The 12,370-nt window shown below is 35.7% G+C and overlaps 1 protein-coding gene and 1 pseudogene across 1 annotated transcript; both read left to right on the forward strand.

Annotated features, from left to right (window-relative positions):
* The first annotated feature begins 4,739 nt into the window (after window positions 1-4,739).
* LOC143540798 (putative disease resistance protein RGA4) lies at window positions 4,740-7,565 on the forward strand (annotated as a pseudogene).
* A 108-nt stretch (window positions 7,566-7,673) lies between these two features.
* On the forward strand, window positions 7,674-9,056 carry LOC143540779 (putative disease resistance protein At3g14460). Its single transcript, XM_077033748.1, has one exon. The coding sequence runs from the start codon at window positions 7,674-7,676 to the stop codon at window positions 9,054-9,056; it is 1,383 nt and encodes a 460-aa protein (XP_076889863.1).
* The last annotated feature ends 3,314 nt before the right edge of the window (window positions 9,057-12,370 follow it).

Genomic DNA, 12,370 nt, shown 5'->3' on the forward strand with positions numbered 1-12,370 from the left:
TTTGGGAGGGTCGTTTGTGGCGACAATGGTAGGTATGGATTAGGGGAGGCCTAGGAGGTGGTGGGACAGGTATTCCCGCTGTTGGGGAGGCTGGGATAGCAGCTGATGAAGGCTGGTCTGGTGGGTTACCAACAACCGTAGAGATGGTATTTTGTTGTACGGAAGATGGGATAAAGTCATCGGTGTCAGGTGGATTGGGATATATAGAGACATAGGGGTCGGGAGAGGGTGAAGGGGAGTGAAGATTGTTAAGTTGAGAATATTTGAATGGAAAATAGAGTTCATTGAAGCGAACATGCCGAGCAATGTATGTCCGCTCGGTTTCGGGGTCAAAGAACCGATAACCATGATGATGGGAGCTATATCCGAGAAAGACACATGGAGTGGAGCCAAAGTCAATTTTGTGTATGTTGTAAGGACATAGGTGGGGAACACATTGTGAACCAAAGACTTTTAAAAAGGAGTAATCGGGTGGATGAAGAAAAAGATGTTGAAAAGGAGAGAGATAAGAATTGGAGCGTGAAGGCATGCGGTTAATAAGGTAGACAGCGATTTCGAGGGCAAAATGCCAGAAATGATATGGCACATGTATTGAGCAAGTAAAGTGAGACATGTTTCAACCACGTTTCGGTGTCGACGTTCCACAACACCATTTTGTTCGCTGGTGTGTGGACAGGAAAGGAGATGAAGAATGCCTAGTGATTGAAAGAAGGTGGATAGAGACCGAAATTCTCCACCCCCATCAGTTTGGACCTGTTTAAGTTTGGTGTGAAATTTTCGTTCAACCATAACCAGAAACTGTTTAAAAATATTATAGACGTCAGATTTATGTTTAAATGGAAAAATCCACATGAATTTGGAAAAGTGATCTAAACACAAAAGAAAATAATTGTGACCTTCAATAGATGGAATCGGGCGGGTCCCAGACGTCACAAATAAGCAAATCTAAAATATGTGTACTTTTAAAAGTAGAAGATAATAAATGTAATTTTAATGATTTTCCAATAGAACAATGTTCACAAAAAGAAATAGAACAATTATTTTTATTCAAAGGTAAATGATAAAAAGACAACATTGACTTCAAAAGCTGAGGATGAGAATGTCCCAATCTTTGATGACAAATGTTGGAGGAAGCACGATGAGCAGAAAAGGCAGTTTTAGAAATAGCTTGTTGTCTTGGAAGCCGAAACGAGTAGAGCCCATCATTAATTGGACCCGTGAGGAGGGTAGTGTGTGTAGACTTGTCCTTCACAGAAAAGAAAGAATCGTGAATTTTAAAATAAATATAATTATCACGACAAAATTTTTGAGAAGAAAGGAGGTTTTGTTTAATTTCAGGAACATGTAGGATATTGGTAAGGTTAAAGGTACGGTTTGGGGAATTAAATGTGGATGAGCCAATATGTAAAATTGGTAGACCCTTACCATTGCCAACATGAAGGTTGTCACCGCCATGATATGCATCAGAATGCTCGAAACTAGAGAGATCTGGGGCAACATGATGACTAGAGCCCGTGTTCGGGAGCCAAGAAGAAGAAGCATATGACCTGGTATCTGCAATATTAGCCGATGGCTACTGTCTTGGGCGAACAGTGGTTGGGTCCTGATTAGGAAAGTGAGTGGGGAGATGCCTTATGCCACACCTGTGACAGGATCCATAAACTACGTTTTGATTTGATGCCCAACTAAATTGACTGCGATTTCCACCACTAGGGTCACCCGAGCGATTAGAGCTACCACGTCCATGACTGTTACCCTGCGGATTGTTGAAGCGATTGTTGCCGGATCTGTTAGTGTAGAAGGCTTGCGGCTGAGATGGAAACTGAAGTTGCACACCAAGTTGGGACGCCAGTTGTTGGACCGCCTGAACAGCCGCATCTGATGGCGGTGTAGGGATGCCTCCAGTGGGTTTAGCCAAAGATGGAGCCATGGCTGAGAATGCTTGAGTAAGTGGAACAATTGGGGCAGAACGTTTAAGCATATAGTCGTGATCAGCAATCACGGCATGAAGTTCGTTGTAAGAAAGTTGACGAGTAAGGGCCATGGTCTTAACGCCATGGTATTCGTCACGTAGGCCAGAAATAACCATCATAACAAGGCCTTTTTCTTTCAAGGGTTCGCCAATATTAGCTAGGGCATAGGCATATTCTTGTGCACGTTGAAGGTATGTTGTAGGGGTTTCATCAGCCTTCATCTCAATCCTTAAAAGTTGTGTTTTTAAGGTATATTCTCGCGAGGAAGTGTGAGGTGAAAAGGCCCGCTCTAGGGCAAGCCAAAGGTCACGGGCAGTAAGAGTGCCTCTGGCATGATGTAATCAGAGATAGTGGAGATAAGGAGCATCCGAACGTGTGCATCGTTGGAAAGCCAAATTGTGTTGGGATTCGGGTGGTGGTGCAGGCGCATTATCTTTGGGTGGGTCTGCAAGAACAGATATGGTGGTTGGAGGGCAGGGTATGGTTCCGTCAATATAACAAAAAGATTATTGGTGACTAAGAACGGGTGAATAACCAATGACTGTAGTTATCAGAGTTGAGGGTAAATCCAAACTTATGGGAGTTGTGGACTGCTTTTTCTTTTTGATCAAAAGCAGTGAGGGTGGCCATAGGTAATTGGTTTTAGAAAAAGAAAGAAAGAGGAAGATTGGAGGGGTGGTATAGCGGAGGAAGACAGCAGCAAGGCTGCTGTTCTGTGATCTGGGAAAAAATAAAGGTAGGGCTGGCAGGTTTGTGCTGCAGAAATTAGGGTTAGGAATAATTGGCTTTGATACCAAGTTAATCACATGGAATGATAATTGTTATTGTAAATAATAATAATAAGGAGATTACAAGATATATATAGACTTGAATAATACAAACTAGACCCAATACAATTGCATTATTTAAATATGGAATAATGTCTTGTCTAACATTGATTTCTATACATCTTTTGTAATTAATTCATTTCTTATACAACGTACCAACTTTCTATTTGACTCGAACATTGTTCATATGTGATGTTTGGTTCATGTATGATGTTTATTAATGTACTTTTAGGCTATTTTTTTAGTTGAAGTTGTATTTAATTATATGGAATTACATGGTAATATATTCAACCCGGTTGAACCTCCTTGTACATTCTGGTACAACCGGTTGTACCGTTTTTAGACCAAATTCGGTATGAGTAAAAAAGCGGTTTTTAAAACATTGGCAAAATTCTGAAACGAAAACCAAAACAGAAGATGGAAACGGTTTCGAAAATCCAAAAACTCAAGTTTCGGATTTTGGTTTGGTTTTAGCCTAAAACGGACCCAAATGCACACCCCTATCTTGGAGTAACATTTGTAGATTTGTGTGACCAAGTTGCTGCCATTTTCATCAACAAACAATTGGTTAGAGTTAGGGTTTGTATCAAAACCATCAGATCTGGGGAGTTATTATTAAATTGCCAAAACAAAAGGATCATAACAAACAAATATCTTGTTATTTGGAGTACTAATGAAGGAACTTGGTCCGAATGTCCAAGTCATTGCAGGCCCTTAACTTCTCACTGATTGAAAGCGACAGCCTTTTCAAACTGGCCCTTTTGCAGCTTAAGATTTAGTTGTTTAAAAGGAAGTTTTGTTCCTTATTTAATAAGGTGAAGTTAATTAATTAATTTTTGTTACATATGGTTGATTGGTTGAAAAGAACTAAGAACTGGTTTAAGTGCTCACGGGCCCATTTGTAACTCAAGATTTATAAACTGGCCCGCTTGCAACTCAACATTTAATCGGTTAATAGGTTGAAGTTACAATCTGTTTGTTACATATGATGTAGAGCATGAACAAAAAAACGAGGTATCTTCTTATTTATTTTGTTTAAGCTCTGATTATAGTAGTGAAAAGTCACCTTACACGTTCGGCTAAGAAAGCTGTCACTGAATTTTTCAAATTCAATGTTGATATATTCCATGTAAGCGATTCACTAATCTTTATTTAGAGTTTTATTTATAATTATTATGAGATTATGTATACATATGAAAATTAAGAATTAGATATGATAATATTTTGTACAATTATTTTTCACATACTTTTAAGTTGTGCAAAGTTGATTAATATTTAATCCTCGTATTATATCATATTTATTTTGTTTATAAACGGTTAAATGGAATAAATTTACTGTAAAATGAAACTGGCTGAAATTCACCTTTCAACCTATGTATTAGCAACATAGATAATTATCTTGTAATATATATATTTTTTTTTCTTTTTTGCAAATGATTTGCTTGTTAACACTACAAAGCACGTGTTGAAGCTGATGCATCTGATCATATCAGAAAAAGAAAAAGAAAAAGCAAAAGCAAAAGAAAAAGAAAAATCTGTCTTCAAGATTAGTTTTGATGCAAAACAGGTTAGCATTTATCTGTAACAGAATCTGATTATTGTGAGTTTTAAGTCACAATAGTCACCTTTTTGATTTTGGACAAACGAATTCTGCTTATGATGTTCTAAGAAGTAATGTGCTTTTTGGTCATTTTATTTATCTTTTAGATTTTCTATATAATTAAATTTTATGAACAATCAAACATACGATTATCTAATGAATCAGAACCAATGTTGATGAGATTTTTTACTAATGAATCAGCTTAAGTGCATCAAAAGACCATCTTTTTTACCACCCATTTCATTATAAACAATCAAACATATGATTATATAATTGTTACAACTTTAAGCAACAAAACTGCATCAAAGTACTATATTTTTATGATCCGTCTCATTATAAACAATCCCAGAATAAGACTGTTCTTAACAACGAATTTCCAACACTATACATCTATATCCAAATGTTTCACTTTCAGCCACTTTAACCTTCAAATTTTTTGACATCAGACCATTCAAATTAATAATTCTTTAATTTACTTTGATATTCCTTTGAAAACACGTATAGTTGATATTCCTTTGCACTCTTCTCATCTTTATTCATATCTTATCTCCGCTCATATCTATCTTTCTAAACATTTATCTCTCTGATACACACCACCAAGTACTCTCTTTTAAGTGTTGTTAACAATGGCTGATGCAGCTGCTTCTGCCCTGGTGAAAGTAATATTTGACAAGCTCGCTGATGAAGCCTTCAAGAAATATGTTCGATCTCAGGGAATTCACTCCGAGCTCGAGAATTTGGGGAGAGAACTGTCCCAGATCCAAGCGGTGCTTAATGATGCTTCTGAAAAGGAAACAAAGGATGAAGCTGTGAAACAATGGCTCAATGATCTTCAACATCTGGCATACGACATCGATGATGTACTTGATGATGTGGCTACTGAAGCTATGCATCGTGAACTGACCCATGATACATCAGGAGCAAGCACAAGCAAGGTAAAAAAGCTCATCCCAACATGCTGCACAAACTTCTCACTAACTCATAGGTTGAGTGCCAAGTTGGATAGTATTACCACCCAGTTACAAACTCTAGAGACAACAGTCTCGTCTAGGTTTGATTGAGAAAGCTGAAAAACAAAAGGATATTCCTAGTAGAGGAAATGAAACATCTTTTCTAGGATCTGATGTTGTCGGGCGAGAAGGTGAGAAAGAGAAACTGCTCAAGAAGTTGTTAGGAGATCAAGAGCCATCTAACAAAAATTATAGCATCTTACCCATAGTTGGTATGGGTGGGGTTGGTAAGACGACTCTAGCTAGACTCTTGTATAATGATTCACAAGTGAAGGACCACTTTGAACTTCATGCATGGGTTTGTGTGTCCGATGTGTTTGATGTCTCTAAGATAAGCAAAACAATATTTGAAGCTATGTCAGGAGGAACCAACGGATCTGAAGATTTGAATCAACTTCAAATGGCTCTTAAAGAGAAAGTTAAGGATAAACGGTTTCTAATAGTGCTTGATGATGTGTGGACCGAAAACTATGGCCAATGGGAAAACCTGGGAGCTCCTGGAAGTAGGATAATCATGACGACTCGCAAGATCAGCTACTCAAAAAGTTAGGTTTTCATCGTCTAGATGATCTCGAGAGTTTGTCGGATAAAGATGCTCTGTCTTTATTGTCTGTACACGCGTTGGGTGAAAAAAGCTTTGATTCACACCCAACGCTTAGGGAAAAGGGTGCAGGTATTGTGGAAAAGTGTGGTGGTTTGCCATTGGCCTTAAAGGCAATTGGAAGGCTACTAATGACAAAAACAAATGAAGAAGATTGGGATGTCGTGCTGAAAAGTGATATATGGGATTTACAAAGTGCCGATGAGATTGTTCCAGCCCTTAAGCTGAGCTACCATGATCTTTCTACGGACTTGAAGTCGTTGTTCGCATATTGTTCCTTGTTCCCGAAAGACTTTTTTTTTTGACAAGGAGAAATTGGTTTTGTTATGGATGGCTGAAGGGTATTTGAATCAATCAGGTGAGAGCAAGTCACATGAACAACTGGGTTATGATTGTTTTAAAATATTGTTATCAAGGTCATTTTTTCATCATGCACCTAATAATGAATCTCTGTTTGTGATGCATGACCTTATGAGTGACTTGGCCACATATGTTGCCGGAGATTGTTTTTTAAGGTGTGACAATCATGTTGATGCGGGGGAAAAAACTTTGTCAAGGTATCGCCACATGTCATTTATTCATGAAAAATATGTAACATACCACAAGCTTGAGGCCTTTAAGAGAGCTAAAAGTTTGAGAACTTTCGTAGTTGCATATGATGGAGTAGAACGAAGTTGGCATAGCTTCTGCTTATCTAATAAGATTTTGGTTGACTTGCTTCCTAAGTTGCCACTGTTACGGGTTCTTTCTTTGAGTCACTTTAATATAAGTGAGGTACCAGAATTCATTGGTAGTTTGAAGCACTTGAGGTATCTTAATTTGTCTCATACTAAAATCAAAGTGTTGCATGAGAATGTTGGCAATCTTTATAATTTACAAACACTGATAATTTTTTCTTGTAAGAAACTAAGTTGCCAAAAAGCTTCTTAAAGCTCACAAAGTTGCGGTATCTTGACATTAGAAATACCCCACGATTGAAGAAGCTACCCTTGGGGATTGGTGAGTTGAAAAACATACAGACTATATGTATTGGAGGAAACGGTGGATTTGCTATAACTGAGCTTAAGGGTTTAAATAATCTTCGTGGTGAACTTTCCATTGAGGGGTTGTGCAAAGTGCAAAGCGCAATGCATGCACATGAGGCAGAATTATCTCTAAAGGGGATTGCCTGAGTTAGAGTTGAACTGGGGTGGTGGTTCACATCAGGGAACACTTGATTATGAGGTTCTCGATGTGCTGAAGCCTGATAGTGACATGTTAAAAGCACTTATGATTATGTCATATGGGGGAATTGAGTTTCCAAAGTGGGTTGGGGATCGCGCATATTATCGGTTGGTTCATGTGTTGCTACGTGATTGTAGAAAGTGTAAATTCTTACCATCACTTGGGCAGCTACCTTCACTTAAGAGGTTGTTTATTTCATGCATGCAAGAGGTTGAAGTTATCGACTTGGAGTTAGCCGGGGCTACTGACGTTGCTTTTCCTTCACTTGAAGTTCTAAGTTTTGAAGGTATGTCGAGATGGAAGGCATGGTCAACCAATAACAAGGTTTAAAATGCAGTGTTCCCTTGCCTTCGAGAGCTTCATTTAATAAAATGTCCTAATTTGATTAATATCTCTCTTGAAACACTATCTTCACTTGAAATTCTAAGCTTTGTAGATATGAGTGGGTGGGAGGTATGGTCAACCAACAACAAGGCTTTAGATGTTATGTTTCCATTTGTTCGAGAGCTTCATATAGAAAATTGTCCCGAATTGACTGATCTCTCACTTGAAGCACTACCGTTACTTCGTGTTCTAAATATATATAAATATGGAGATGGTGTGTTGAGAAGTTTGGTTCGGGCAGCTTCATCAATCACCAGGTTGGGAGTAAAATTTATTTCAGGGCTTACAGATGAGGTGTGGAGAGGTGTTATAAAGTATCTTGGGGCGGTTGAAGAAGTAAGCATGTTTTATTGTAATGAAATAAGATACTTGTGGGTGTCAGAAGCAGAGGCAAGTACAATTTTTGTGAATTTAAAGAGTTTGTGTGTAAGTTATTGTGATACTCTTATAAGTCTAGGAGAGAAGGAAGAGAAGATTAATTCAGGGAGAAACCTTGTATCATCTCTTAGGACGTTGTCGATCGATCACTGTGTGAGTATGAAGCATTGTTGCTGTCCAAATAGCATTGATAGTTTGAGTATCAAATATTGTAGCTCACTTACCAGTGTTTCTTTCCCAAGAACAGGAGGAGGAGGGCAGATCAAGTCACTTGTTATTGAAAATTGTGAGAAACTAACGGAACGTATCAACACAAGCATGCCAATGCTTGTAAAGGTAAAAATAGAAGGTTGGAGAAATCTGAAATCAATCGTTCAATTGAGTAGCTTCATTCACCTCAGCAGCCTTTCTATAGACGATTGTCCTAGTTTTGAGTCATTTCCTGATACCCAACTGCCGAACCTCACGCACATGGATATGCAAACATGTCAAAGTGTGAAATCATTTTCTAACATCCAACTTCCGAGGCTCGCACATTTGTTAATAGATGACTGTGAGAGTCTAGAGTCATTACCCGAGTTATTGAATCTTACCTTTTTAATTGAACTATCAATCACAAGATGTCCAAGTATGGATACTTCTTGTGGGGTTTGGCCTCCCAATTTACGTTACCTTCAACTAGGGGGGTTGAAAACGCCCATCTCAGAGTGGGGCACTCAGAATTTTCCAACTTCTCTTGTTGACCTATCAATACATTGTGAACCCCGTGTGCGTAGTTTTATTCAATTGTCTGGCCTTTTCCCTTCATCTCTTACTACTCTTGTAATAAACCAATTTGATAACTTAAAATCACTTTCAATGGGAAACCAACTCCCCACGTCTCTTCAACATCTCAGGATTTACGATTGCCCGAAATTGAAACATTTGCCAAAAGTGTTGTTGCCTTCACTTTTGAGCTTGGAAATCACTGAATGCCCAAATCTGAGTAGAAGGTGTAATGGAAGATGCTCCCGGTACTGGCCCCTCATCTCTTATATCCCTAGTGCCCACATATGCTGATAAAGGTACATGTATACGAAATACCCTTTTGTTTATATATGCATAAATTAAATATTTGAATTTGCTTTCATTCACACAACATATTTTACATGTTATCTATCTCAAAACTCAATGATTGGATATCTATAAATCTGTAATGTGGGGTGAGTAACTCTGATAAAGTCAGATTTGGGCAGCTTGCCTCCTTCATTATTTGTCAGTATTTAGAGCTCCAAAAGTCGTTTGTGAAACTTAGGAGAGAATGCCATAAAACTTAAGGATTACGGGGTCTATATAATGTCTGATTGTATTAGATCCATTCACAACTGTTCTATACCGGGCACCTGACAGTTTGGCTAAGAAATCCTTTTTGCTAAGGAATTTGGTATTTTTGTTCAATAAGATTGTAGGATCTGGCAATTGTACAAGTTCTTGTTAATTTCTTTAACAAGCTAGACTCAAAACTTGAAGAAGCTACATACTATACTGTGTTTTTTGTATATTAGTTCAGTACATGGAAGCCTTTGACAGTCTTTAAAAAATGCTTAAACCTGCAAGGGTGGCGGAGAGGTAGAGAGAGTCAGAGAGATAACCTGAATCTAAACTGTTGTCACGGGTTCATTTATCAATTTTTATCAAAATAACATAGTCGACATCATAATAAGAAAAATATAAGTTATAAGCAACTTGAGGCTCTGTATATTTATACACCGTGTACCTTACAAAATCGAAATATCCGGATTGCACATTCATATTTAATTAGGTAGTTTGAAATTATACTCTGCACAACTTTCAGCTAGTTTGATCAGATTTGCTATCAGAAATTTCTTTATTTTCTGTGAAATTTATATATTGATCTATTTCATCTTAGTTTCATTTACACATAGTGATGCTCTTTTGCTCCACAGTTGTCGGTTTGCTAGTCTGGACACCGAAGATTTTGACTGAGGAGTTGCTCAAAGCTTGGATTTCTTATATGAAGTTGAAGAATCTTGGATTTTGACTTTTGAAGTCAATCATATTACGTTCTGATTTTATGATTTAACTTTAGTTTATTCTTTTATAAAAGTTATATGGTTATGTTGTAATCAGTAGTATACATTAAAATTCTTACTCATACAATGACATCCTTGTAGATTTAATTGCTTCATATTTTTATGTTGGACTTAAAAGTCAATTGTTTGGTGCTTCCAGGCCGGCTCTTGGGCTGTGCAATCCGTATAGTGGCGCGAGGCCCAAAAGTTCAAAGGGCCCAAAGGTTTTTTTCCAGTATGCCGTCGATGATTTAGCTTAGAAACTTGTTATATACGGTGAGTGATATGTAGAAGAAAAGAAGAGAATGAGGAAGACAAACATTATAATTAAAAAGGACTATATATATTTAGTACTTTACATTAGATATGTTTTCTTTTCAAGACACGATAGGCTCAATACCTATGGGTCAGGGTAGACTTTTTAAATATTATTTCCTTTTATTACTTTTTTTTAACCAACAAAAAGTTATATTACAACTAGCAAGAGCTAGCTGAATACAAATTTTTTTTATTACTGCATGTCTTTTCTATCTTATTTATTTTATTACATCATATTATTTCTTTATTTAACCTTTAAATTTGTATATAATATTTATTGTTATATATATATATATATATATAGGGAAGGGTTATTTTGAGAACCATTGTGAGTTTTAAGAACTTTAAGAACTTAATTTTAAACCACACATTTAATTAAATGATATGAAATATGTGGCTGAGATTAAATTTAATTAAAAATGAAGCAAGAGAGAGAATAAGTATTTTTGATAATTACACAAGTTTAAACGTTAGTTATACATGTGTAAAAAGTCGATTCGGTGTGTAAAAAAATACCGTATTTTTTTGTACATCACTTACACTTACGTATTACACATGTGTAAAAAAAATTCGAAAAAAAAAATTGTTACGTTGAGTTCTTTCGAGTTCTTAAAACTCAAAGTGGTTCTCAAAAGAAATCAATCATATATATATATATAGGATTTGGTTCATTTCAGAAGTGTTTCTTAGTGCGAGAAGTGCGAAAAGAGATTATAACCAACCACATGATTTCTTTTTTAAATTATAATTATTTAAATACAAGGGTATGTTAGTAAAATATAAAATGTTTTGTTTTGTAACTCATACTAATTAGTGGTTTAATTAATGATAAGTTACTACCAAATGGTAAGTAGTTATTATTATTATTATTATTATTATTATCTATAATCTGAACCATTAAAATCTGTAGGATCTAAAATCATTTTATTCTAACAAATGGTTAATTAATTTTTTTTATTTGATCTCAAATGTGAAATGTTTTTTTTCGATTTTATACAACTAAGGTAATGTAGGCTTATCATATGTAATGTAGATATAGTTGTGTAATGTAGTGTAGGTACAGTTTTAAATTTTGCGTAGTCAATAACTATTGTAATGTAGACATATCATATGTAGTGTAGGAAAAACTAATGTAATGTAAGCTCACATCCAAATGATGTGTAGTCATAACTAATTAGTGTAGATATATCAAATGTAGCGTAGGCAAAATTAATGTAGTGTATATACACCTTCAAGTGTTGTATAATCATAACTAATGTAGAGTAGACATATCATATGTAGTGTAGGCTAAACTGATGTAATGTAGGCTCACTTTCAAATATTGTGTAGTCATAATTAATGTAGTGTAGGGAAACTGATGTGGTGTAGGCACACTTTCAAGTGTTGCATAGTCATAACTAATTCAGTGTAGATACATCTAATGTTTGTGTAGGCAAAACTAATATAGTGTAATGTAGGCACACTTTCAAACGTTATGTAATCATAACTAATATATTTTAAACATATATAATGTAGTGCAGGAAAAATAATGTAGTGTATGGACTTTCAAATGATGTGTTATCATAACTAGTATAGTGTAGAAACATTTAATGTAATGTAGGTAAAACTAATGTCGTGTATTCATTAAAGGCAAGTTAGTGTATGTTTTTATGTATCATGTATATGTATTAAACTAATATATGAGTAAATACAAACAAAATTATACTATTATGAAATATAATAAAAGAATTTAGCCCTTGGATATTATTAGTTTACATACAAACAAAATTACTTTGAACTCAAAATAAAATACTACTCAAATAGAATTCGAACTAAACTAAAGTTGTTTTCAATTGATTATGAAAGTAAAATATATTAGTGGCTGAAAGTTTTTAATTAAAGAAATACCAAGAGATAATTTGGAGTAAAATAAGGGATTGTCATTATGTTTCATATTAAAATGCCTACACTTGGATGACCAAATTTCCCTTTTTATTAATAATC

Source organism: Bidens hawaiensis, unplaced genomic scaffold, assembly GCF_021521415.1.
Source record: "Bidens hawaiensis isolate Kalapana, Puna unplaced genomic scaffold, B.hawaiensis_p1.1 tig00012335_1, whole genome shotgun sequence".
In the NCBI taxonomy this organism is placed as follows: domain Eukaryota; kingdom Viridiplantae; phylum Streptophyta; class Magnoliopsida; order Asterales; family Asteraceae; genus Bidens; species Bidens hawaiensis.

What these genes read in the sequence shown, in the direction of transcription:
- LOC143540779 (XM_077033748.1), top strand. Translation starts at nt 7,674, where the DNA reads ATGAGTGGGTGGGAGGTATGGTCAACCAACAACAAGGCTTTAGATGTT.